We start from the raw sequence: 27,451 nt of genomic DNA, 5'->3' as shown, positions 1-27,451 counted from the left end.
GGGTTTAGGGACAGCGATGTGGGGGACTGGAGTTCCTTGCAGGCAGGAGGCACGATGACTACTGGCCTCCCTCTGTATGTGAATTGGCAACACCAGAGGTGAGGCCTAGTATTTGGGGTCCTGTTATCAGCGAGTATGGAATTCAAGGCCTGTCTGCAAATCCAATGTTGAACTTCGGTAATAATGAGTTTGAGTACAGAGAGGAAATTAAGAACCTGGTGGCATGGTGCGAAGACAATAACCTATCCCTCAACGTCAGCAAGACGAAGGAATTGGTTGTTGACTTCAGAAGGAGTAGTGGACCGCACGACCCCATTTACATCGGTGGTGCGCAAGTGGAACAGGTCAAAAGCTTTAAGTTCCTTGGGGTCAATATCACAAGTGACCTGACTTGGTCCAACCAAGCAGAGTCCACTGCCAAGAAGGCCCACCAGCGCCTTTACTTCCTGAGAAAACTAAAGAAATTTGGCCTGTCCTCTAAAACCCTCACTAATTTTTATAGGTGCACGTAGAAAGCTTTCTTCTAGGGTGCGTCACAACCTGGTATGGAAGTTGTCCTGTCCAAGACTGAAAGAAGCTGCAGAAGATCGTGAACACAGTGCAGCACATCACACAAACCAACCTTCCGTCCATGGACTCACTTTACACCGCATGCTGTCGGAGCAGGGCTGCCAGGATAATCAAGGACACGACTCACCCAGCCAACAGATTTTTTGTCCCTCTTCCCTCCAGGAGAAGGTTCAGAAGCTTGAAGACTCGTACGGCCAGATTTGGGAATAGCTTCTTTCCAACTGTGATAAGACTGCTGAACGGATCCTGGCCCGGATCTAGGCCATACCCTTCAAATATCTGGACCTGCCTCTCAGTTTTTTTGCACTACCTTACTTCCCATTTTTCTATTTTCTATTTATGATTTATAATTTAAATTTTTAATATTTACTAATTTTAACTATTTTTAATATTTTTAATATTTAATATTTGTAATCCAGGGAGTGTGAAGCGCAGATTCAAATATCACTGTGATGATTGTACGTTCTAGTACTAATTGTTTGGCGACAATAAAGTATAAAGTAAAAGTAAAGTAACACGATTGTCTGTAAACCCAATGTTGAACCCCGATGTCTGCAAATCCAATGTCAAATCCCAATGTCAAACTCGATTGTCTACAAATCCAGTGTCGAAACCCAATGTCTGCAAATCCAATGTCAAACTCGATTGTCTGCAAATCCAATGTCAGACTCCACAGTCTGCAAATCCAATGTCAAACTCCACAGTCTGCAAATCCAGTGTCAGACTCCACTGTCTGCAAATCCAAGGTCGAACTCCACTGTCTGCAAATCCAAGGTCGAACTCAATTGTCTGCAAATCCAATGTTGAGCCCCAATGTCTGCAAATCTAGTGTTGAAGCCCAGTGTATGCATCATGGGCTTGCTACGTTGGCGCCGAAGTGTGTGGCAGCACGTACAGGCTGCCCCTTGCACAGCCTTAGAGGGTCTAATGCAAACGAAACATCTCGCTCTGTGTTGGTCTGATTCTGAGCTGAGGCCACATCTGACAGAAGAGATGAATGTGGTGTCAGGGAACTACCCAAAGGGACATGATATTTTTAAAATATTATGTATTGAGGTACATCATGGAAAAGGCCCTTCTGCTCTTCAAGCCGTGCTGCCCAGTAATCCCCTGATTTAACCCTAGCCTAATCACGGGACACTTTACAATAACCAATTACCCTGCCAACCAGTACGTTTTTTAGACTGCTGAGGAATCCAGAGCAGCTGGAGGAAACCCACGCAGTCACGGAGAGATCGTACAAACTCCTTACAGACAGTGGCAGAGTTGGCGAAGTTCACCTGTGCAGCACAATATTGTAAGTTCCGCTCATCAAATTCTTCACCTGACACAGTAAGGTCTCACGGAAAAAGTCAGCAAAGCATAAGGTGCTCAGCGCTGCTTCTTTCTCCACAGATGCAGTCTGACTTGTGTGTAGAGTATTAGAGCGCCTGTTAACCCTGGCGGTATCACAAGCTGTTGTGTCGAGACACCTAGTGAGTTGTTAGTTAATGCGGGTGCCTGCGTTAATTGTTAATGGCGGAATGTGAACTCGTGGTCGGTTCCATTGTTCCGCACCGATTGAAGCATCAGGCACGATTAAAATCGGCGAGGACGGGAGCAGAAAATGAGCAGGTACTCAGTGCCATCTGCCTGCGTTTGCTCTCGCTGCTGCCAGTGGAAGGGGCAGTGTCCCGGGTCTGATCGCCTCGCCAGCTCATGGATGTGTGACTCACTTTTGGTTGCGGTTTGATGCTTAATGTCCTCAGGGCGGAACACCCTTAAGTATTTGCGTGATTTGATCGAGCCACTTTGCCACCGAACTGGATCTGCAGCTATGACCTGCAGCCATCGACACACCACCTAACTGACTGACTTGGCGGTCTTCAGCTCCCGGGCTAGGTCCACTCACCTCAGCGGCTCTTGGCTGTGGACTCGCTTTTGGGGATTCTGTGGTTTGACGTTAAATGTCCTCTGTGTTATTTTGTCACTTTTTGTTGTTTGTGTGATTTGTTCTTTTTTTCTCACATTGATGGTCTTATTGTGTAGGAGTTTCCTTTAAACAGTTCTATGGTGCCTCTTTGTTTTGTGGCTGCCTGCAAGAAGACAAATCTCAAGGTTGCGTACTGTATACATACTTTGCTGATAAATGTACTTCGAACTTTGACCAAGAGGAAACATTCTTTCCACATCTACCCTTGTCAAGACTCCTCGGGATCCAAAATGTATGGAAACTCCAAGAAAGCCGGAAATTGCTTCAATGTAGAGCAACTCTAATCCTTACAGAATATTTATTTTCACACACAGTGAGGATTACTGCCTGTGCTGGAACAAGCTAGATTGACGCTGCAGAATCAAAAATAAGGCTGACAATTCACTTGCTCTTATTTTTTGTTTGAGCTAATTGCATTTTTAATGTCCTTTTAAACAGCTTAAATTCCTGAAATTCCAGGGCAGCGAGGTAGCGTAGTGGTTAGCACAATACTCTGCTGTACAGGCAACCCGGGTGCAACTCCTGTTAGGAGCCTGTAAGGAGTTTGTACCTTCTCCCCAGGTCTGAGGGTTTCCTCCGGGTGCTCCAGTTTTCTCCCTCGGTCTAAAGACGTATTGGTCATTGCAAATCGGGTGATTGCTAGGCAGCATGGCTCAAAGGGCCAGAAGGGCCTACTCCACGGTATAGCTCAAAAATTAAAGTAAAATAAAACCTCTTTGCAGCCATCGCCTTTACCCTGGGGTGGAAATGCTATAATACAAGAGGACATAATTGCTAGGTTATTGGAGGAAAGTATAGGGGAGATATCTGAGGTAACTTCTCTGCCCAGAGAGTGGTGGGTGTGTAGAATGCCCTGTCAGGGATCATGGTAGAGTCAGATACACTAGAGACATTTCAAAGACTTTTACATAGTCACATGGATGAAAGAAAAGTGGAGGGCTCAGTGGAAAGGAAGGGTTAGACTGATTTTAGAATAGGTTAAAAGGTCGTCAGTCACTACATCGTGGGCTGAAGTTCTTATACTGTGCTGCATTTTTCTGTCTTTTATGTTTCAATCAATTTCCTCTCTTCTCAACTCCAGTAGATACAAATAATGGTATGGCCACCTGTTCCTCACAGGGCAATGTGCCATTTCCAGGTATCAGTCCAGTAAACCTCTGAAACGTTTCCAATGAATTCACATCCTCTTATTGATGAAGAGACCAGTACTGTCCGTCATGTTCCAGGTGTGGTCTCATCAATACAGTACATATCTGAAGCACGGTCTCCATCCAGCACCCTCTTTGACTTTCTACCATCAGGCAGGAGACTCCGATGCATACAAACAAGAACAGTCAGGATGGGAAACAGTTTCTTCCCTCAGGCCATTAGGCTTCTGAACTCCCTATCACATCGCATTCAAAGTGTCACTGGTTAATCTGTTCCGTACCTTACAATATTTAATTTGTGCACTTTGTTTATGAATGTGTAATTCACCTGTAGGTTTCATCCTTACTTTATTAAGTTATTCTGTGTAATGTATGTTACGTGTACAACTGTGCTTTACACCCTGGTTCAGAGAAACATGGTCTCGTTTGGCGGTATACATGTATATAGTTAAATGACAATAAACTTGACTTGACTTGACCCCTGAATTCGGTTTGCTATCAGAGAACAGGTTGGACTTTGTGTTAACTGGCAACACCTCCAGACCAGCTTTGTGTGTGAAGTGTGCACAAGGACACTGGGTCCTTCTGTGTCCCAGAGCTCTCACCCATCAGATGGTCTGTTTCTTTTCATCGTTCCGTCCAAAATGGGAATTACGGATTTAGAATCAGAATCGGGTTTATTATCACTGACGCTGTGAGATTTGTTGTTTTGCGGCAGCAGTACAGTAGGGTGAATAAAATAGACCAGATGTTGCAATAATAAATGTGAAAATACAAGTAGTGCAGAAAGAGAGAAAAATAATGAGATAGTGTCCATGGGTTCACGGACTGTTCAGAAATTTCATAGAGGAGGGGAAGCCGTTCCTAAAACGTTGAGCGTGGATGCTTTTAACTAATGTCATTTTGTCTTTTATTTTCAAGTTTGCACTTCCTCACCTACCTGCTGAACAGAGCCTACTCCCATGTGGATAAGCAGGGCAGTACTGTGAGGATCATGTTTTTTTCATTTCTCAAGTGCCTTCAATACCATTCAGCCCTCATTGCTGGGGGAAAAGCTCCATTCACTGCAGATTGGCACTTCCATTGTATCCTGGATAATGGGCTACCTGACTGGCAGAGCACAATATGTGCGGCTTCAGAGCTGTGTGTCACATGGCTATAAGCAGCAATGGGGCCCCACAGGGGATGGTGTAGGCTCCCTTCCTGTTTAGATACAACACTGGGTCATGTCATCTGCAGAAATTCTCTGATGACTCAGCAATAGCTGGGTGTATAGAGGGAGGATAGGAGGGTGAATACAGGGCCCTGGTGGTGGGCTTTGTCAAATGGTGCAAGCTGAATCATCTGCAGCTTAACCTCAGTCAGACAAAGGAGATGGTGATGCATTTTAGGAACATGAAGCCTGCATTGCTGTCTGTTACTATTGATGGTGAGGACCCTCAAGTACCTAGGCGTGCAACTGGATGACAGACTTGAGTGGAGCACCAACACAAATTGTGTACAAGAAGGGCCAGAGACGCCTCTACTTCCGGAGGAGACTGAGGTCCCTCGGAGCATGCAGGCCTCTCCTTCACATGTTCTACCATCCTGTTGCCGCCAGTGCAGTCTTCAATGCGATGGTGTGCTGGGGCAATGGCATCAACACGGGTGATGCCAACAGTTCAATAAACTGATTAGAAAGGCTGCCTCTGTTATATGAGTCAAACTGGACACACTGGAGGCTGTGGTAGAACAAAGGACCTTATGGACAATCCTGGCAATTTTGAACTATGTTTCTCACCCTCTGCATGCCACCTTGGCTGAACAGAGGAGCACTTTTAGTAATAGACTAAGACAACTGTGCTGCTCCAAAGAGCGATATATGAGGTCATTCTTACCCCCAGCCATTAGGCTCTATAATGAGTCAACCTATAACCCCTCCTGTTAGACGGTTTGAGATAACTTTTTTTTATATTTTCTTATTTCTCTTCTAATATTTGTATATCTGTGCACTTGTTTTGCTACTGTGACATTGTAATTTCCTTTGGGATCAATAAAGTATCAATCTATCTTTATCCCATTGTAAAACACTTTGAACTGCATCGTCTGTATGAAAAGTGTTCTATAAATAAAATTATTATTATTATTATTATTATTACTATTTTCATCTCCCAGCTCAAGCTGGTAAAACCTGACATACGGGCATATCCAAGCAAACTCATTCTTCAATTGCTAGGAACTTTCAGGCGATTCTAGTGGTGTTTAGTATTGTGGCTTCTGGAGGTTTACATAGATATCGCTGTGTGGGCCTAGTTGTTTAATGCTATTGTGTAGTGATCTTGGGATGATACCAGTTGTAGATACCTGTTCATGTTCCATAGTCTTTCAATTTCCTCTTTTGATTCAGCATATTTACGGAGTTGATTTCTGTAAGTTATGTGTGATTGAAATGGCTATATCTGTTAAGTAAGTTGCTCTTGCTTGTTTATCCTGTAATATTATATCCATGAAGCCCATGAGTGCAAGTTAACCAAGTATGCAGAATTAAGATCAGAGTGCAGAGACAGAGGGTGGAAGGTCTCATGCTATCCATTCGAAATAGGCTGCCATGGGTTTATTGTGTTCACTCTCCAGAAGTAGCTGCGTGACCTTGGCTTCACTAGAAGAGAGATCAAGTCAACCAGCAGGGCTGCAGCTGAGGCAGCAGAGAAAGGATCAGCATGGGTATGGACCAAGTACTTCCAGAGGGGCAGATAGTCAGACAGTGTATACATATCTTGCAAACCCTTCAGTAGTTGCATAGACACCTGGAGAGTAGACTATCTGTTGGATGGAAGTGACCAACAACTCTGATAGAGGCAGATGCCAAGTTTTTAAGCTCACCAGTGGGAGGTGGTGCTTTAGCACTGCTGGCCCACCACCTCGAGGGAGTCTTGATCATAAGCGGGCCGAAACTCCTGAAGACAGGTGGCAGATCAACTGATGATCCCACTGGTGATAGCACAGGACAGTTAACATCTTAGTCCATGTGTATTTTGTAACTCTTATATCCAGATGGTTGTTATGGATTGTCATATCTGTAATAACGGATCAGTCATAATATAATTTGTGGGACTCAAAAACTGGATTAGGCTTGTATTTATCGTAAGGTATGGTTTCTCATATGAGTTTGTATTTTAAAGCAAGTTTTTGGTGAATGATATTTGCCACTTAACGGTTATCAATAATTATTATGATCTTGTTCCTCCCTGATGGTAGTAATGAGAATTTTCCACTTTCCTACAGGGTTGTCCATTTACCAGATATTTCCCCACTCACTAGACCATGCCCTCTTGGCAACTGGTTTTCCTGTCTTGGTGACATCAACCAAATCAGCAATTGTATCTTTGGTGCATTTACCCCACTCATTTGTACGATTGTACACATGGTGGGTGAACGGAGAGCCCAGCAGCACAGCCTCTGAGTGAGGAGCCACTCTTCTAAGCTCAGCTGCTCACCGGGCCAACTTGCAATCCTTATCAGAACTATATTTACCATCAGGAGTTTCCAAATAGAACTGAGCAGAAGAAATTGAAAAACCCCAGCAAGGCATTTTGATCCCTATATCTGTTTATTGTGTGTCCACATTGAATCAGAATCAGAATCAGGTTTAATATGTGTTCGTCCATCATCAACGTCGATGAGGACTTTCACACCATTATGATGGTGTCGAGACTAGCACGTGATTTGGATTTAAGTGAGGGAGAGTTGTGCAGCGTCAGCCTCACTCTCTCTTCCCAATTCTCATCTGGATCCAGTGGCAAGACAGAGTCGAGATGGCTGGAGATGGGACTAGGAGCAGTGGATGACCAGGATGTCTTCTGTGTCTTGTCATGCTCTACACATTCTACGACGCTTGCAGAGACCGCCTTCTTGACCGTTGGACCTTCCATTGGTCTCGTCCACTCAATCCGCCGGAGTCTGTCTTCACGTGCCAGGGTAGACATTTCCCTATCTCACCGAGGGTTTGAGACCTGTCCACTACCCTCACCTGGTTTAGCCGGCCTGTCGAAGCCGTTGCCCGGGGTGTGGCCGCTGTCGCATGCAAACAGCTACGGGGAGCCACAGGTGAGAACTGAGTGCCAGGTGGGGACCAAGGGTGGACTAACTGCCCTGAAAAGGATGCGACCGGTTTAATATAACCGGTATATGTCTGACGTTTGTTCTTATGCAGTAGCAGTACAATGCAATACTTAATAATAAAAACCGTGCAAGAAGAGAAAATACAAGTGGTGAGGTAGTGGTCACGGGTTCAACGTCCATCCAGAGAACCAATGGCAGAGGGGAAGAAGCATTGCCTGAATCACTGAGTGTGCGCCTTCAGGCTCCTGTACCTCTTCCCTGATGGTAGCAGTGGGATGAGGGGACGGAGGTCCTTAATGATGGATGGCACCTTTTTGAGGCATCACTCCTTGTAGACATCCTGGACCCTGGGAAAGCTAGTGCCCATGATGGAGCTGACTGAGTTCACAACTCTCTGCGGCTTATTTCGATCAATCCTGTGCAGTGTCCCCCACCACCCCAATACCAGACGCTGCTGTCAGTGGGAACGTTCTCCATGGTACATCTGTAGAAGTTCGAGAGTGTCTTTGGTGACATACCAAATCTCCTCAATATTGGAAGAAAGAAGTCAGCTTCCTCGCAATTTATCCAAAAACAGATTTCACAATCAAGGTGACCTGTCTCATCTGGGCCAAACAACAAAATCAATGCCTATTTTGAAAACTTCTCAGCTGTCCCCTGAGCCTAATTTGACTTTTATCTCTCTTTAATGTCTTCCTTTCTTATTTATAATGTTTGGCTACGACGTCTGTGAAGATTGGGACTTCATTCCACTGTTTTGATGTGGGAGAAACCTTTCTCTCCACTCTGTTCCACACAACAAAAGCAGCCTTTGTTTTAGCTCTCCAGTTTCTGAAAAGCTTTGTAATCCGGAGGGCGCACTCCCCAGCAGTTTTAATTCACTGATCTCTGGTACCTCCGTTGTAATTTTTTTGTGTGTGTGTTACTGTTGCTTGGCAACTGTTAGTTCAACAATGCGGATAAGCAGAATGCTGGCTTCGCAGCAAATTAAGCACAATAGGTTATCTAGCCGCTATTTATCACAGGACTGTCAGGGCCATTTGAATCTCCGGCAAAGCTTTCCAATGCATCTTCAGTATATGCAGCTGGCATTACCCCTGCTCTGTGTCTCTGCTTGCCTGTCACCGTGTCTGCTGTTATGTCCGACGCTAATACAGCTCTCAGGTTTCAGCGCTCGTCAACTACACTGGGGGGACCGCTTCGTCAAGCACCTTTGCACCACCCACCGCAAAAGGCAGGCTTTCCCGAGGAACATCCATTCCCATTCTGACATGTCAGCCCATGGTCTCTTCTACTGCCACAATGAGCCACTCTCAGGTTGGAGAAGCAACACCTCATTTTCCTTCTCAGCAGCCCCCAACTGGATGGCATGAACGTCGATTTCTCGAACTTCTGATAATCTGTCACGTTTCCCCCTTCTCTCTTTTTCCATTCCCCTTCTGGCTCTCTCTCTTCCTACCTGCCAGTCACCTCCTACATCTCTTTCTCCCATGGACCACTCTCCTATCAGATTCCTTCGTCATCGATTGTTTATTTCCCCTCCACAGATGCTGCTTAACCTGCTGAGTTCCTCCAGCACTTTGTGTGTGTTGCCCTGGAACTCCAGCAAATGCAGAATCTCAAGTGTTTATGAATTGGTAAATTGGATTACTATTGTTGCATGTATTGAGATACAGTGAAAAAACTTGTCTTGCACACTGTCCAGACAGCAGTTCGTCACACAGTGCATGAGGTAGTCCAAGGTAAAGCAATAACAGAATGTAGAATAAAGCATAACTGTGTGACTGTAGCATAGCAGTTAGCGAAACACATTACAGCTCAGTTCAATTCCGACGTCTTCTCAAAGGAGTTTATACGTCCTCCCTGTGGAATGCATGGGGTTTCTCCGGATGCTCCAGTTTCTTCCCACAGTCCAAAGACGTACTGGCTAGTAGGTAAGTTGGACATTCTAAATTGTCCCGTGATCAGGCTTGGGTTAAATCGGGGATTGCAGGACGGCGCAGCTCAAAGGGCTGGAAGGGCCAATTCTGCGGGGTATCTCGATAAATGAAATGCATAAATAAAAATACAGAGGAAGGGCAGTGTAGTCAGACAGCAAGATGCAAAATCATAACGAGATAGACCGTGTGGTCAAGAGTCCATCTTATCATGCTAGAGAGCTGTTCAATAGTCTTATAACAGCAGGATGGAAGCTGTTTTTGAGCCTAGTGGTACGTACTTGCAGTTTTTTTAATTTTCTGCCCGATGGGAGGGAAGGGTGAAGACCGTAAGTCACAGGAGCAGAAAAGGGAATATACAATTTCCCGTACTGTGAGGGGGTCAGGAAAGTGTGGGCTGAATCTGCTGCTCTGTTTTCTCAGGTGACTCCGGTGTCTGGTCCACGGGAAGGTGGGACACAGGTGACCATCCAGGGAGTCAACCTGGGCTTGGATTTCCTGGATATTGCTAACAGCGTCCGTGTGGCGGGAGTCCAGTGTATCCCACTCTTGAATGGTTATATCATTGCTGAACAGTAAGTTTCATCCACCTTTTGTGATGTACATTTATAAATTAACTTCTTGTTACCTGGTTTAACTCTCTTCCACGTCAAGAACTCTCCAAGATCATTATCCAATGATTGAGCCAAGTGTGCTAGGTTACTTTTGTGAAGAATTTATTAAGTCAATTTAAACCAAATTAGGGGATTTTACGTTAGTTATTCAACTGCATCCAGGCTTAAATAATTCACTTTTTTAAAATTAATTATTCAATTATTGATGTAGTCAGATGACAAAGGTAACAAAGTTCAAAGTACATTTTATTATCAGAGTACGTATCAGTCACCATATACAACCCTGAGAATCATTTTTCTGTGGGCATACTCAGCAAATCTATAGAATTGTAACAATAACAGGATCCATGAAAGATCAACCAGAGTGCAGAAGACAACAAACTGCAAATACAAATATAAATAAATAGCAATAAGTAATGAGAACATGAGATAATGAGATAACGAGTCCTTACAGTGAGATCATTGGTTGTAGGAACATTTCAATGATAGGGCAAGTGAGTGCAGTTATCCTCTTTTATTCAAGAGCCTGATGGTTTTAGGGTAGTAACTGCTCTTGAGCCTGGTGATGCAAGTGCTAAGTCTCTCGTACCTTCTACCTAGTGGTAGCAGCGAGAGGAGAGCATGACACCTGAGTGGTGGGGATCCCTGATGACGGACGCTGCTCTCCTGTGACAGCGTTCCATATAGACGTGCTCAGTGGTTGGGTGGGCTTTACCCGTGACAGACTGGGCCAAATCCACCACCTTTTGTAGAATTTTTCATTCAACAGCATTAGTGTTTCCATGCCAGGCTGTGATGCAACCAGTCAATATACTCTCCACTACACACCTATAGAAGTTTGTCAAAGTTTTAGATATCATGCCAAACCTCCACAGATGCTTAGGGAAATAAAGGTTCTGCTGTGCTTTTTTTGCAATTGCATTTTGGTGCTGGGTCCAGGACAGATACTCTGAAATAGTAACACCCAGGAATTTAAAGTGGCTATTCCTCTCCACCTCCGATCTTCTGGCTCATGGACCTCTGGTTTCCCTCTCCTGAAGTCCCTAAGCAGTTCCTTGGTCTTGCTGATAGTTGAACACTTTAGATAGTTGGATGCAATATTCAAACGTTCTACAAACAGACTTCCATGAAATCCATGTCATCTTCCTGCACCATGTTCAGGAATTTTACAGCACTAGAAATGTCCTGACAGCAATGTCTGAATGTGGAGACCATCTCAGTCCTTGCTCGAAATGGGCTGAATATTGGTGTTGTCTTGAAGAACCTCCAGCCCCTGGTGACCACGCCCTTTGGTTTCATTTTGTGCTTGCTCAGACACAAGAACTCAAGCTAAGATCTGAGAAGTAGATGTTTGATGGGAGATTACTGAGCTGTGTTCTCATAGAGAGCGAGAGAGACAGAGAGAAAATGCAGAGACAGTCCCGTTGGCTCACAGAGGTCATGATGACCATCAACCACCCATTCACTCTAACCCTAATCCCACTTCATTCAACATGAGACCATAAAGCATAGGAGCAGGTAAGGCTATTTGGCCCATTGAATCAGCTCTACTGTTCCATCATGGCTGATTTATTTTCACTATCAACCCCACTCTCCTGCCATCTCCCTGTAAGCTTTGCTGCCCCTACTAATCAAGAATCTGTCAACCTCCAGTCCTCCACAGCCTCATATTCTCCCTCACCCCATCACCTCCTCACAGATTCTGTCACTCAGCCACACACAAGGGGTAATTTACGGTGCCCAACTAATCTATCAAAACACAGGTCTTTGGGACATGGGTGGAAGCTGGGGCAGCCAGGGAGCCCATGAGGTGATGGGGCGATGTGTAAACACAAAGCTCTATTGAACTCAAGACAGGGGCAGGCTGTAACCAGCACAGGAGGAACTCCAGAGATGCTGGACTGATTTTCAGTGTGCTCTGGGTGTCAGAGTCACGTGGGTCCCAGCAAACACCCATTCCCATTCAGATTTATTTATCACGTCTGCACTGAACCATACAGTGAGATGTGTCACTGTTGACAAACAACACAACCCGAGGATTTTGCTGGGGGCACCACACATTCCAATATAGCACACCCACAATGTTCAGCAGAACAACAGGATGACAACAGCATCGAAACAACCCACTTTCCCACCCTCACACCCAACTCCACACACACACTCTCACACCCAATTCCACATACACATTCACACCCAATTCCACACACACACACACCCTCACACCCAATCCACACACACACCCTTACACCCAACTCCACAAACACACACTCCCTCACACCCAACAATGCAGACACAAACCTTCACACCCTACTCCACAAGCACACATCTTCACACACACACATACATGCACACAAACACACACACACCGACATAGGCACATACACGTGCACACACACACACACACACACACACACACAAACACACACACACGCGCACACAGACTCACATACGCACACCTCCAATCCCAGAACTAGCTGCTTGCTGGCATCCAGTCTTGGCCCTGGACTCTCAGACGATGAGGCAACGAGACTCCACTTCTGTGACGTGTCTTTACTCCCTGCCACACTACACCATGCAATTTATGCTACAATTGTCCAGAAATTTCCCACATTTTTCTCCAAATTCAAATGTCTGGTCAGGAATTCAGGAAAGAGTTGCGAAGAAATTTTTCCACTCAGGGGTTTGTGAGTCTTTGGAAAATGAAAACCATGGAGACTGAGTTCATTCTTCAAGTTATATAGCACAGAAACAGGCCCTTCAGCCCATTCATCCATGCTTGCAAAGGTGCCTACCTAGGCTGGTCCCATTTTCCTTCATTTGGCCCATATCCCTCCAAACCAGGAGTTGCCACCTGGGGTCTATGGACCCCTCAGTTAATAGTAGGGGTCCACGGCGTAAAATGGTTGGGAACCTGTGCTCTAAACCTTTCCTATCCATGTACCTGTCCAAATAAGACAGAAATCAGCCATTTTTTACACATTAAGGGATTCAGCAAATCATAAACACAAGAAATTTTGCGGATGCTTGAAATCCACAGCAACACACAAAAAAATGTGGGTGGAACTCAGCAGGTCAGGCAGCATCTTTGTAAATTAATAAACAGTCAACATTTTGGGGCTGAGACCCTTCTTCAGGCCTGGAAAAGAGGGGGGAAGACACCAGAGTAAAAAGGTGGGGAGAGAGGGAAAGGGAGGCGATAGGTGAAGCTGGAGAAAAGGTCGAGGCTGGAGAAGGAGGGGTTGGATCGGAGAGGAGTGTGGACCATAGGAGAAAGGAAAGGAGGAGGGAAGCCAGTGGGAAGTGAACAAGATGGCAGCAAAGAGATAAGCCCCCAGGAAGGACATGTGGCTGTGTTAGCAGGTCTGGGTGAGTTCATAGCCGAAGAGTCGGAGGGCAGCAGAGATCACGAAAGGGAAGCAGTGAGACAGGGTTTCACTGAACCCTGTCAGCAATATAGGGTTAGCGCAGCAAAGGGCTCCTAAGGTAAAAGATCACCTACAATCTGCCAGAACGGTCTGTCTTGTTCCTCCTCTTCCTGTCCAGATTGAAAAAATGGCGATTTCTGAGCTTATAAGGATCCTGATTGAAGATGTTTGATTAGGACATAGAATAGTACAGCACAGGAAGAGGCCATTCGGGCCACAACATTGTGCTGAACCAGCTAAAAAGCAAATCAAAAACACCCAAACGCTAATCCCTCCTACCTACACCACGTCCATATCCCTCCATCTTCCTCACATCCATGTGCCTGTCTATCCAAACATCTGTTAAAAGCCTCTAATATATTTGCCTCTACCATCATACCAGGCAGATGGGGTCAACCACTCTCTGAGTAAAAAACGTACCCCTCATAATCCCCTTGAACCTACCCCTTCTCACCTTCAATGCGTGCCCTCTGGTAATAGACATTTCAACCCTAGGAAACAGATACTCCCTCTGTACTCTATAATTGCCTCTCACAAACTTGCAAGCCTCTACCAGATCTCCCCTTGGCCTCCGGCACTCCAGAGAAAACAACCCAAGTTTATCCAGCCTCTCATGATATACACACCCTCTAAACCAGGCAGCATCCTGGTAAACCTCCTCTGTGCCCTCTCCAAGCTGGCAACATCCTTCCTATAGTGAGGCAACCAGAACTGTATGCAATACTCCAGATGTGGCCTAACCAAAGTTTTATAAAGTTTCAACATGACCCCTTGACTTTTGAACTCAATGCTTTAATAAAAGCAAGCAACACAAGGAATTTTTTTTCACTCTGGGTAGTGACTCTTTGCTCTGAGGGTAAGGAATACTTTGCTTCAGTAATTTACCAGGGACCTTGACGTTTGTGAGGTCAGTGTAGAACAGGCTGATGTTAAGGATGTGCTGGAACTTCTGAAAAACGTTAGGATACTTAAGTCCCTGGGGCTAAACGGGATATAACCCAGGTTACTACGGGAAGCATGGGAATAGATTTCTGTGCCTTTGGTGATGATCTTTGTGTCGTCACTGGCCACAGGAGTAGTACCTGTTGGAATGGTTGGATATGGTCCATTTGGGGAGAGGGAGGGAGGGAGGGGCGAGAGGGAGGGAGGGAGAGAAAGAGAGAGAGAGAGAGACTGAAGCAAGTCAACAGTTCACTGATTTAAATGAGAACTGTTGCAGAATTTTAAGGAAAATGAAACCAATGAAAGCTAGGCCAACAGGACCATTAGCTAAAGCTCTCAAACTGAAAGTAAACTGCCAACTCCAGGGCTGAAAGCAATATCTAATTACTAAATGAAAACTACTCCTCTCCAGCATCAGTCGAGACAGTAGTCTGCTTCCCCAGACAAGGATGAGGGAGGTAGGGAGCATAACATTGCTGTGCTTTTGCTCAAATTTCAACAACACTACAACGAAAAGAGGGAAGTTAAATATCACCAAAATGAAAGAGAAATTAGCTGGAACGTGCATATTTGTGAACGCAGTTGTCTAACCTGTTGCACAGCTCAGTCCCAGCCTATTCAATCTCCTTGTAACTACATCTGTCCATCATACATTGACCACAGGCAGAGTCTGCGGTTCTGATCAATGTTATTCCTTTCTTCAAGTCAGGGTGAGGAATAACCCTTGGAATTATAGATCAGTGAGGTGTACTTCAGCGGTGGGCAAATTATCAGAGAGGATTCTTTGAGACACAACTTACAAGTATTTAGAGAAGCATAGTCACCATCTATGTCCCTCATGATTTTGTACACCTCTATCAAATCTCCCCTCATTCTTTTAGCCTTCAGGGAATAAATTCCAAACCGATTCAACCTTTCCCTATAACTCAGGTCTTCAAGTCCAAGCAACATCCCTGTAGTTGTGCTGAAGCTGAATGTTCTGGGTTTCGCTGAGGACTTTCAGAATCTCCACGTGTCTTGGTGCTGAGATGAATCAGAAAGAGAATTGGATTTATTTTGACCCCTGCTCTGTTTGCCTCTGAGAATTGTGGCTCCGTGCTAGTGGGATTCTGGAGTTTGAAGCAGCCATCCATTTATATTTCCTGTCCGAATCCAGCCGGCCTTGCCGCTGTGCCTGAGGGTGAGGTACGGCTGACTGAGACTGCCCCGCACCAGGGGCAATGATACAGCACAGAGCAGCCACCCAGCCCTGCTAGTGAAGCTGACATCAGTCACTGAAATAGTGACCTTCCCCTCAGAGCTGACTGTGTTTTGGTTCAGCATTTCGACCCTGTGGTGCCCAGATTTTAAAAATTCCTCACCACACTGCAAATTACTCAGTATATCCCTCGACAAAGACTCAGCGTTTGACCTTCTGGCCTTATGTTATTCATTATTACTGAGGCTTCTGCTAAACATCTCAAACTCCAGTCAACATGAGCGTGTCTTGTTCCAGTTTGCTAATTTATTGTAAATTATAGCTCAGTAAATTACAGCTATGATTGGCCGATGTGATATTAATTGGTCATAAAGCCTCTCACACGTGCATTGCATTTTGCTAATATCGAGGGTGATCATATCGAAGAAGGTCACGGTTCTTATCATAGAATCTCTTTCAGTAAACGTTGCTAAGTGCTGCTTTCTGCCACATCGATCCTGTCTCTCCTCCACGTGACCTCTTCCAATCCACTTTAAGAACAGCCAGCTTCGCCTGTAATGTCATGGCTCCTTCGTCCAGCCTCACATACAAATTAAACTGAGACCATTCCAGCTGCTGAGAAGTTAATTATGTCATTTGGGAACAATGAAAAAAAACTGGCAGTCCATGCCAAGTTCTTTACCAAAAATATTCTGAAAATGGAAATAAAAACACATCTGCAATGCATTTTAGGAAAAAGGATGATTTAATTCACATGATGTGAGGTCCGCTGTTTTTTTTTAAATTATGCAGTTTTGTCATAAAAAGGGAACAGAAAGTATTAATAGACCTCTTTATTTTTGAGAACCATTTTGTCCAACTGCTGTCAGTAAACAGTAAAACAGGACCGAATACGTTGATTTAGAATGAGAACATGAGAACTAGACACAAGCAACAATTTGTTTTCTTACTCCCCTCTGGTGCTCTGTAAGACCATAAGACATAGGAGCAGAATTAGGCCATTTGGCCCAACTGGTTCTGCCATCCCATTATAGCTGGTCATTTACCTCAGCATCACTTGGTTCCGTTAAGTCTACATCACTTGATTCCATTCAGGCCCCCAAAAAAGTTTCAGATCCTGTATAGATTCCTCCCCTTTCACCGTAAGCTATGTCCTCTAATATTAGGCTAGAAGTTCTGATCTCTGCCCCCATGATGTTATAAACTGCTATAGTCACCACTCAACTTCCTGCTTGTTGGTGCCGGAATGTGCGGCAACGCATGCAGGCTGCCTTCAGCACGTTCTTAGGTGTGTTGGTAGCCTAAGAGCGGTCCCGGCCTATTCAATCTCCTTGTAACTACATCCGCCCACCGCAGGTAGCTTTCTGTTGGATTTTCACTCTCTCGAGCCCTCCTGCATTCATTCGAATGCTTGCTGCCCAGAACTGCGCACAATTTTCCAACTGTGACCTAACCAGTGTTTTGTACAGCTGCAACCTGACATCCCAACTCATACACAGAGCGTATAAGAAGGTTAGTAAGGTAAACACTTTCTTCACTATCCTATCCACCCAGGTTTCCAGTTTCAAAGACCTCAGACCTTGCAGTTTACTCTCTGGACCAGCCTACCTTAGGGGACCTTATCAAAAGTCTTACTAAAATCCCATTAAACCACAACTCATTTTATCAATTTTCTTAGTTACCTCCTCAAAAAATTTGAAACAGGTAGAGTCGTAGATCATTGAAGCAGACAAGCAAGCCCATCAGCCCATCCAGTCCATGCTGAACCATTCTGCCTTGTCCCATCGACCTGCACCTGGACAATCCGTGTACCTACCCATCTTCCTCTTAAACATTGAAATCGAACCACTTCCGCTGGCATCTTCTTCTGCATTCACACCACCCTCAGTGAAGACGTCCCCCCCTCATTTTCCCCTTAGGCACAAGACATAAGAGCAGAATTAGGCCATTCAGCCCATTGAGTCTGTTCCAAAATTTCATCATCGCTGATAAGCATTTCACCTTTTACCCTAAACCTATGACCTCTAGTTCTAGTCTGACCCAACTTCAGATTTGTGAGACATGATCTCCCCTGCAGAAAACCATGCTGACTCTCCCTATCCAGTTCCTGTCTTTCCAAGTGAACATAAATCCTGATGTTAAAAACACAAACCTTTGGAGGAACTGCTCCAAATTCCAGCATCTACATTTGGATGGGTGTCTGAATGAAAAGGTTTTGAATGTCAAGAGTAGATGACCAGTGAGTAGATTTTTCCTTAATTTCCTCAGGGTAGCTGCAGAATATAAGGTCTCCGGGTTGAGGATTTTTTCAGAGTAGGCAATCAGTTAATGGAAACCAGAGCATCAGAACCATTAATCTTGGCTGGAAGAGTATAGCTGAGTCTTTCCTCAGCCAGAGATCAGTGATACAGCCGCTTCCCATCAATGTAACATCGGCCCATGGAATTCGGAAACTCTCAGCAGGTCAAACAGTGTGTGTGGAGGCAATGTTTACAGCCAGTGAACTTCCTCAGAACTGGGAAGAGCATAAAAGGAAACTAAATAAGTTTTAGGTTGCAGAGAAAGTGTGAATGAGCAGAGCAAAAGAGAGGGTAAGCCTGTGACCGGATGGCATGGAAATTGGTAACACTACCCTTTACATAGACTGAAAAACAAGTGTGCTGAGCTTTTCCTGTTTTTATTTTCTATTCCTCCCGTTCCCAATTTTTTGCCTGTTGAATAGGTGTCAAAAGTGAATCTGTTGTATTTATGCTGATGCAGTAATCAGGGGAATTTAACATGAGAAATTCTGTAAGTGCTGAAAGTCCAAAATACACACACAAAATGCTGGAGGAATTCAACAGGTCAGGCAGCATCTATGCACATTAATAAACAGTTGACATTTTGGGCTGAGACACTTCTTCAGGAATGGAAAGGAAGGGGGAGGGGAAGGAGGATAGCTAGAAGATGATAGGTGAGGCCTGCTGGGTGGGACCCAGATCTGGGCCATACCCTCCAAATATCCAGACCTGCCTCTCGTTTTTTTTTGCACTACCTTACTTTCCCTTTTCTATTTTCTATTTATGATTTATAATTTAAATTTTTAATATTTACTATCAATTTGTACTCCAGGGAGCGCAAAGCGCAGAATCAAATATCGCTGTGATGAGTGTACGCTCTAGTATCAATTGTTTGGCGACAATAAAGTAAAGTAAGGTAAACGGCTGGAGAAGAAGTAATCTGACAAAAGAGGGGAGAGGACCGTGGGAGAAAGAAAAGGAGGAGGGGCCCAGGAGGAGGTGATAAGCAGGTGAGAAGAGGTAAGGGGCCAAGGTGAGGAATAGATGAGGAGGGGAGGAGAAGGGAAGTTTTTTACTGGAAGAAGAAATCGAGCACTTCGTCAAGCACTTCACACCATCTGCCAAAAGCAGAACTTCCTGGTGGCCAACTATCTCAATTCCAATTCTCATTCCCAATTCCAACATGTCAGTCCATGACCTCCTCTTCTTCCATCAGATTCTTTCTTCTCCAGGCCTTTACCCTTCCTTTCCACCTGATTTCACCTTCCCCTCCCCTCCTCAACCTTTTTACTCTGGTGTCTTCCCCCTTCCCTTCCAGTCCTGAAGACCCAAAACATCAACTATTTATTAATTTCCTCAGATGCAGCCTGATCTCCCAAGTTCCTCCAGCATTTTGTGTGTGTGTGTGTGTGTGTGTGTGTGTGTGTGATGGGAGATGAAGTTCTGAAGAACTTTAAATTGAGACTTTATAAGGCATTGGTCAGACCACACTCGGAGTATTGTGAGCAGTTTTGGGCTCCTTATCTTGGCATTGGAGAGGATCCAGAGGAAGTTCACAAGAATGTTCCAGGAATGAAAGGGTATGAAAGGAACATTTTATGGCTTTGGGCATGTAGAGACTGGAATTTAGATGACTGAGGGCTGGAGGGATCTCACTGAAATCTATTCAATGTTGAAAGGGTTAGATATAGTGAATGTGGAGAAGATATTACCTATGGTGTGAGTGTCTAGATGCAAGAGGGCACTGCCTCAGAATAGAGGGACATCCCTTTAAAATAGAGATGAAGAAGAAGTTCTTTAACCAGAGAGTAGTAAATCTGTAGAATTCTTGCCACAAACAGCTGTGGCGCCCAAATCACTGGGTACATTTAAAGCAAATGTTGAATAGGTACTTGATTTTCAGGGTCTCAAAGTTTAAGGGGAGAAGGCCGGAGATTGGGTTTGAGAAGGATAATAAATCAGCTACAGTGGAATACAGAGCAGATTCAATGGGCCAAATAGCTCCTCTAATCTTATGGTCTTAAGTTGAAAACGGGTGGCAACAGATAACAATTGGTCAGAGAGCTGGTGAACGATGTACGAACGTGTAATTCTACATTCATACCAAGTTAACAAATTTCACAACACATTGAAAACAGAAAAACTACAGCACAATATAGGCCCTTCGGCCACAATGCTGTGCCAAACATGTACTTACCTTAGAAATTACCTATGGTTACTCATAGCCCTCTGTTTTTCTAAGCTCCATGTACCTATCCAGGAGTCTCTTAAAAAACCCTATCTTTTCCTCCTCCACCACCATCACCAGCAGCCCATTCTACGCACTCACTACTCTCTGCGTAAAAAAACTTAGCTCTGACATCTCTTTTACACCTACTCCCAAACACCTTAAAACTGTGCCCTTTCATGACAGCCATTTTGGCCTTGGGGAAAAGCCTCTGACTATCCACACGATCAATGCCTCTCATCATCTTATATACCTCTATCAGGTCACCTCTCATCCTCCGTCGCTCCCAAGGAGAAAAGGCCAAGTTCACTCAACCTATTCTCGTAAGGAATGCTCCCCAATCCAGGCAACATCCTTGTAATTCTCCTCTGCACCCTTTCTATAGTTTCCACATCCTTCCTATAGTGAGGCAACCTGCACTGAGCACAGTACTCCAAGTGGGGTCTGACCAGAGTCCTATATCAGAATCAGAATCAGGTTTATTATCACCGGCATGTGACGTGAAATTTGTTAACTTAGCAGCAGCAGCAGTTCAATGCAATACATAATCCAACAGAGAGAAAATAAATAAACAAAATAAAATATAATAATGATAAAGTAAATCAATTATGTATATTGAATAGATTTTTTTAAAAACATGCAAAAACAGAAATACTGTATATTAAAAAAAAATAAGGTAGTGTCCAAAGCTTCAATGTCCATTTAGGAATCGGATGGCAGAGGGGAAGAAGCTGTTTCTGAATCACTGAGTGTGGGCCTTCAGGCTTCTGTATCTCCTACCTGATGGTAACAGTGAGAAAAGGGCATGCTCTGGGTGCTGGAGGTCCTTAATAATGGACGCTGCCTTTCTGAGACACCGCTCCTTGAAGATGTCCTGGGTATTTGTAGGCTTGTGCGCAGGCTGACTAAACTTACAACCTTCTGCAGCTTCTTTCAGTCTTGTTCAGTAGCCTCTCCATACCAGACAGTGATGCAGCCTGTCAGAACGCTCTCCACAGTACAACTATAGAAGCTTTTGAGTGTATTTGTTGACATGCCAAATCTCTTCAAACTCCTAATAAAGTATAGCCGCAGTCTTGCCTTCTTCATAACTACATCAATATGTTGGGACCAGGTTAGATCCTCAGAGATCTTGACACCCAGGAACTTGAGACTGCTCACTCTCTCTACTTCTGATCCCTTTATGAGGATTGGTATGTGTTCCTTCGTCTTACCCTTCCTGAAGTCCACAAACAACTCTTTCGTCTCACTGACATTGAGTGCCAGGTTGTTGCTGCGGCACCATTCCACTAGTTGACTGTAACATTACCCCTCAGCTCTTAAACTCAATCCCACAGTTGATGAAAGCCAATGCACCGTATGCCTTCTTAACCACAGAGTCAACCTGCGCAGCAGCTTTGAGTGTCCTATGGACTTGGACCCTAAGATCCCTCTGACCCTCCACACTGCCTAGAGTCTTACCATTAATACTGTATTCTGCCATCATATCTGACCTACCAAAATGAATCACCTCACGCTTATCTGGGTTGAACTCCATCTGCCACTTCTCAGCCCAGTTTTGCATCCTATTGATGTCCCTCTGTAACCTCTGACAGGCCTCCACACTATCCACAACACCCCCAACCTTTGTGTCATCAGCAAATTTACTAACCCATCCCTCCACTTCCTCATCAAGGTCATTTATAAAAATCACAAAGAGAGGGTTTCCCCAAACAGATCCCTGAGGCACACCACAGGTCACAGACATCCATGCAAAAAGTTCAATCAGGCTCGTAAGGCACGACCTGCCTTTGACAAAGCCATGCTGACTATTCCTAATCATATTATACCTCTCCAAATGTTCATAAATCCTGCCTCTCAGGATCTTTTCCATCAACTTACTAACCACTGAAGTAAGACTCACTGGTCTATAATTTCCTGGGCTATCTCTGCTCCCTTTCTTGAATAAGGGAACAACATCTGCAACCCTCCAATCCTCCGGAACCTCTCCTGTCCCCATTGATGATGCAAAGATCATCGCCAGAGGCTCAGCAATCTCCTCCCTCGCCTCCCACAGTCGTCTGGGGTACATCTCATCCGGTCCCAGCGACTTATCCAACTTAATGCCAGTGCCCGTGATAATAAACCAGATTCTGATTCTGAATATATAATGGAATATTTTGCAATGGTTGAGAGATTTGCAACACTAGGAACCACAGTAGTTAGCAAGGGTAGACATCGAAAGAATTCACTGAACATTTGGTTAACACGCAAGTAGAGCTGACCTGAAATGGGAATTATTGTCTCGGGATTTGTTTCCAAGAGTTAGGAATCCTGCAACCCAGAGGGCTGTTGTACTCAGAAACTGATTTTTTTGTCCTCAAGGGAATGAGGAAATGGGGGATTAGGCTAGAATTTGTCAAGGCTGTTAGTGGATCAGACCACACTGAATCGCAGGTTGTAATTTTATTCTGTAAAGTCAAGTTACATACATAATTCAGAGGCACAAGAATGCAGATACTGGGAATCTGGAGCAACACACACTAAATGCGGGCTGACTTATGTGTCACGGTCTTGTGGTCTAATGAAGAGTCTCAGACCAACATGTTAACTGTTCATTTCCCTTCATGTGAGTTGCCTGACCTGCTAAATTCCTCCAACATTTTCCATGTGTTGCCCAATGTGTTCCTCCTTCCCTTTCTCCCATGGTCCACTCTCCCCTCAGGTTCCTTCTTCTTCAGCCCTTTACCTTCTCCACCTATCACTTCCCAGCTTCTCAATTCAACCTCCTCCCCTCCACCTGGCTTCACCTATCTCCTTCTAGCTTATAGTCCTTCCCCTCCCCCACCACCTTCTCTGCCTAGCTTCTTCCAGTCCTAATGAAGGATCTCAGCCCGAAATATCAACTCTCAATCCCTTTACAGTTGCCTGAAGCTCTGAGTTGCTCCAACTTTGGATTCAGGTTAGTGAATGGTGCAAGGATGTAAAGTTCCTGTCTATAGTTGGATTCCCAATGAACAGAACTGAGTTCACTGCCTACCGATTGGAGATTTTCATGGAGCAGCAGAGTTACACAAACCCAGAGCGATCCCTCGCAGTGAGTTAGATCGTCCCAGCAGCTACTCCACCGAGAATTCTCGATCACAGACTGTAAGTGAGAATTAGATTGATCCTGACTGAATAGGCTTGTGCTGACCACCAGCAGCGAGTGCACAATAGAATCTGACCAATTTACCACTGTGTATGAAGCTGAGATGACTGAAATCCAACCCATTGAGCAGGTCAGGCATACATAAAGATTGAAATCCATCTGGAGCTTCGGTGTGCCTTTCCCGTCTGGGCCACCCTGCTGATTACATTGGGGTGGTGGCTTAGATTAACATGTAGGAGAGCATCAGATATCGAGCTCTCCACTGTACCTCGCTGTTCTGTTGCCGTAAAGACAGGCTAAGACACACAATTGCACTTAAAAAAAACAAGGATCCTGATTTGGTAAGAATTGGAACCAGATTTAGTGTCACTAGCACACGTCGTAAAATTTGTTAGCTTTGCAGCAGCGGTACAATAATAACGCAGAGAAAAAGAAAACTGAATTACAGTATCTGTATATTAAATAATTAAATGAACTAAGTAGTTCAGAAAATAGGAAGTAAAGAAGTAGTGAAGTCGTGTCCATTCAGAAATCTGATGGCAGAGGGGAAGAAGCTGTTCCTGAATCACTGAGTGTGTGCCTTCAGGCTCCTGTACCTCCTCCCTGATGGCAGCAATGAGAAGAGGGCATGTCCTGGGGAATGATGCCTTTTGGAGGCTTCACTCCTTGACGAAAGCCTGGATACAGAGGCCAGTGCACATGATGAAGCTGACTAAATTTACAACTCGGTAGTTTACTTTGATCCTGTGCAGTAGACCCCCCTCCCCCGATACCTGGCAGTGATGCAGCCAGTTAGAATGCCCTGCTGATTACATTGGGATGGTGGCTTAGATTGACATCAGATATCGAGCTCTCCACTGTACTCCGCTGTTCTGTTGCCGTAAAGGCAGGCCAAATCAGGCAAACAAGGATCCCGATTTGGTAAGGGGAACACCATCAAAAAAGCTAATTTGTATACAGGGAAGAGGTGAATGTTTACATAGAGAGTAGATCCCTGCTCTGAATATCTTTCAGTCTGAAATGAATTTCAATAAACCTTACCAAAAATAAGCTGTTTGTATTCATGAAAGTCCATTTTAACCCTTTCAGTTCAGAGAGAGTTTAAGATCACTGTAAATATTCTCAAGTAGCAAACTCTGTTGGCAGACAAACGTTCAAAAACGCTAGTGTGATATTTCTCAGCTCGCTATTTTAATCTGAAAATTGAACCATCTGTTAAATCCAGGGGGGAGCTGATTTATGTAAGGCTTTAGTCTAGCTCTATAATTAATTTTTCCATTAATTTCAGGTGTTTGCGACGTTTAACTCGAAGCTTGATTAGTGCATCTAATTGATCACAATCTTTGATTAGTGCAGAGACAAATAGTCCCCTCCCATCACAAGTTAACTCCTTTCACCTTCTATATTTTATTCAAAACTGATTTTATAAAGGAAATCAATCCACAGAAGTATGGTCACTCATAAGACTAGTAGATACAGGAGCAGAATCAGGCCATTTGGCCCATCGAGTCTGCTCTGCCATTTCATCATGGCTGATCCATTTTTCCTCTCAGCCCCAATCTTCTGCCTCTCCCCATATCCCTTCATGCCCTGACCAATCAAGAATCTATCAAGCTCTGCCTTAAATTTACCCAATGACTTGGCTTCCACAGCCACCTGTGGCAACAACTTCCACAGATTACCACTCTCTGGCTAAAGAAATCCCTCCTCATCTCCATTCTAAATGGATGTCACTCTATTCTGAGGCTGTACCCTCTGGTCTTAGACTCCCCCACCATTGGAAACCCTTTCCATATCCGCTCTATCGAAGCTTTTCAATATTTGATAGTCTTCATTGAGATCCACCCTCATTGTTCTGAATTCCAGGGAGTGCAGGCCCAGAGCCATCAATTGGTCCTCATATGATTAGCCTTTCATTTGCGGAACCATTCTCACGAACTTCCTCTGTACCCTCTCCAATTTTAGCACATCCGTTCTTAGATAAGGATGTGCTCTAAGTGAGACCTTAACAATGCCTTAAAAAGCCTCAACATTACATCCTTGCTTTTATATTCTAGTCTTCGCGAAATGAGTTACAACATTGCATTTGCCTACCTCACCACCCACTGAACCTGCAATTTAACCTTTAGGGAATCCTGCAGTCCCTTTGCACTTTGGATTTTTTTGTATTTTCATGCTGGAAAGTTGAAATCGAAGGTAGGATACAGGATTAATGGCAGGATTCTTAGCAGTATGAAGGAGCAGAGGGATCTTGGGGTCGATATACATAGATCCCTCAAAGTTGCCAAGCATGTTGATAAGCTGGTTAAGAAGATATACAGTGTGTTGACTTCATTAGTTGGGGGATTGAGGTCAAGAGCCACGAGGTAGAGTTGCAACTAAATAAATGCTGTTTGAACCACATTTTGATATTGTGTTCAGTTCTCATCACCTGATAGTAGGAAGGACGTGGAAGCTTCAGAGAGGGTTCTGAGGAGACTTACTAGGATTTTCTTGGGTTAGAGATCATGTTTTTTTGAGAAAAAGTTGAGTGGGCTGGAGCTTTTCTCTTTGGGACGGAAAGGGCTAATATGAGAGGACACAATTTTAAGGTGATTGGAGGAAAGTATAGGGGGAAGTTCCAAGGTAGGTTTTACACAGAGAGTGGTGTGTGCATGGACCATACTGCCAGGGTGGAGGTAGAGACAGCCGCATTAGGGACCTTTAAGGGACTCTTAGATAGACACATGGAGGAAAGAAAAATTGGGGACTCTGTAGAAAGGAAGAGTTATATCAGGGTTCCCAAAGTTTTTTATGCCATGGACCAATACTATTAGACAAGGGATCCGTGGCCCCAGTTTGAGAACCCCTGGTTAAACTGACCTTGAGTTAGATTAAGGGCTGATGAGACTGCAATATATTGTACTGTACTATAAATCTAATGCAACAGAAAACATTCATTCTTGTATTTTCAACAGATACTCTGTCAACACTTCCTACTTGCAGCATTTTCTCCCTGTGTTTCACCGTCTGACACAAGTTATTTGCAATTGAGATTAATTATTCTATTGTTTGAAATTAAAGCTGGCAGGTAACAGCCAGACTAAACACTCAATCGGAGCATTTACACATTGGCGTTTAGTGAAGTGCTGGACCCTTGCCAAGTCTTTGTCTGAAATCTTCAAACTCCACAATAAAGATGAGGCATATTGGTCTGTCAGTACTAGCTACAGGACAAGTAGTCTTGTACCACCTGTAGAAATTGCCAGATAAACAAAATTAACTTATCATTCTTGTCCAATAATACAAACTCACTTGTAGTTACTTACTGTGTTGAAGTAACCCAGTTGGTGTTAGCTTTATATGCCACATTTATATTGAGACGTACAGTGGAATGCATTGTTTTGTGGTCAATGACTAACACAGTCAAAGGATGTACTGGGGGAAGTCAGCAAGTGTCAAAATCTAATCAAATGGTTCAATTTAATATCAGACTACGTATACAGTATACAACTTGAAATTCTTACTCTTCACAGACATCCACAAAACAAGAAACTTTATAGAATGAACAATGGAAACATCAGAACCCCGAAGTCCCCCCTCCCCTCTCCGGCACCAACATAGCATGTTCACAGTACACTAGTCCTAACCCATATATCTTTGGAATGTGGGAGGAAACTGGAGCACCCTGAGGAAACCCACATATTTATGGGGAGAACGTACAAGCTCCTTACAGACAGCAATGGGAACTGAACCCGTATCTTACAACTGGCAGTGTAAAGTGTTACATTAACTGCTGCACTACCATGCTGCCTGTCTATTCTGTTAGACAAGGGGAGCCGTGGTAGAGAGAGAGTAACATCTCTGCTGGTGGCTATATTGATAGGACTTGTTCATACACCTTGTCAAAGCATGCTTGTCCACTGATA

The 27,451-nt window shown here is 44.3% G+C and overlaps 1 protein-coding gene across 8 annotated transcripts in view; it reads left to right on the top strand.

Annotated features, from left to right (window-relative positions):
• The window catches only part of plxna2 (plexin A2), a 565,853-nt gene that overhangs the window by 410,053 nt on the left and 128,349 nt on the right, over nucleotides 1–27,451 (top strand). For all 8 annotated transcript variants that reach the window (XM_072279001.1, XM_072279002.1, XM_072279005.1 and 5 more), the window contains exon 13: nucleotides 10,152–10,303. In XM_072279001.1, coding sequence (XP_072135102.1) covers nucleotides 10,152–10,303 — 152 coding nt within the window. The remainder of the gene's footprint in view (nucleotides 1–10,151; nucleotides 10,304–27,451) is intronic.

The sequence above is a fragment of the Mobula birostris genome, chromosome 14, assembly GCF_030028105.1.
Source record: "Mobula birostris isolate sMobBir1 chromosome 14, sMobBir1.hap1, whole genome shotgun sequence".
Classification (NCBI taxonomy): Eukaryota; Metazoa; Chordata; class Chondrichthyes; order Myliobatiformes; family Myliobatidae; genus Mobula; species Mobula birostris.
Note: the sequence above shows the minus strand (reverse complement) of the source record. Positions and strands in the feature narration are given on the sequence as shown.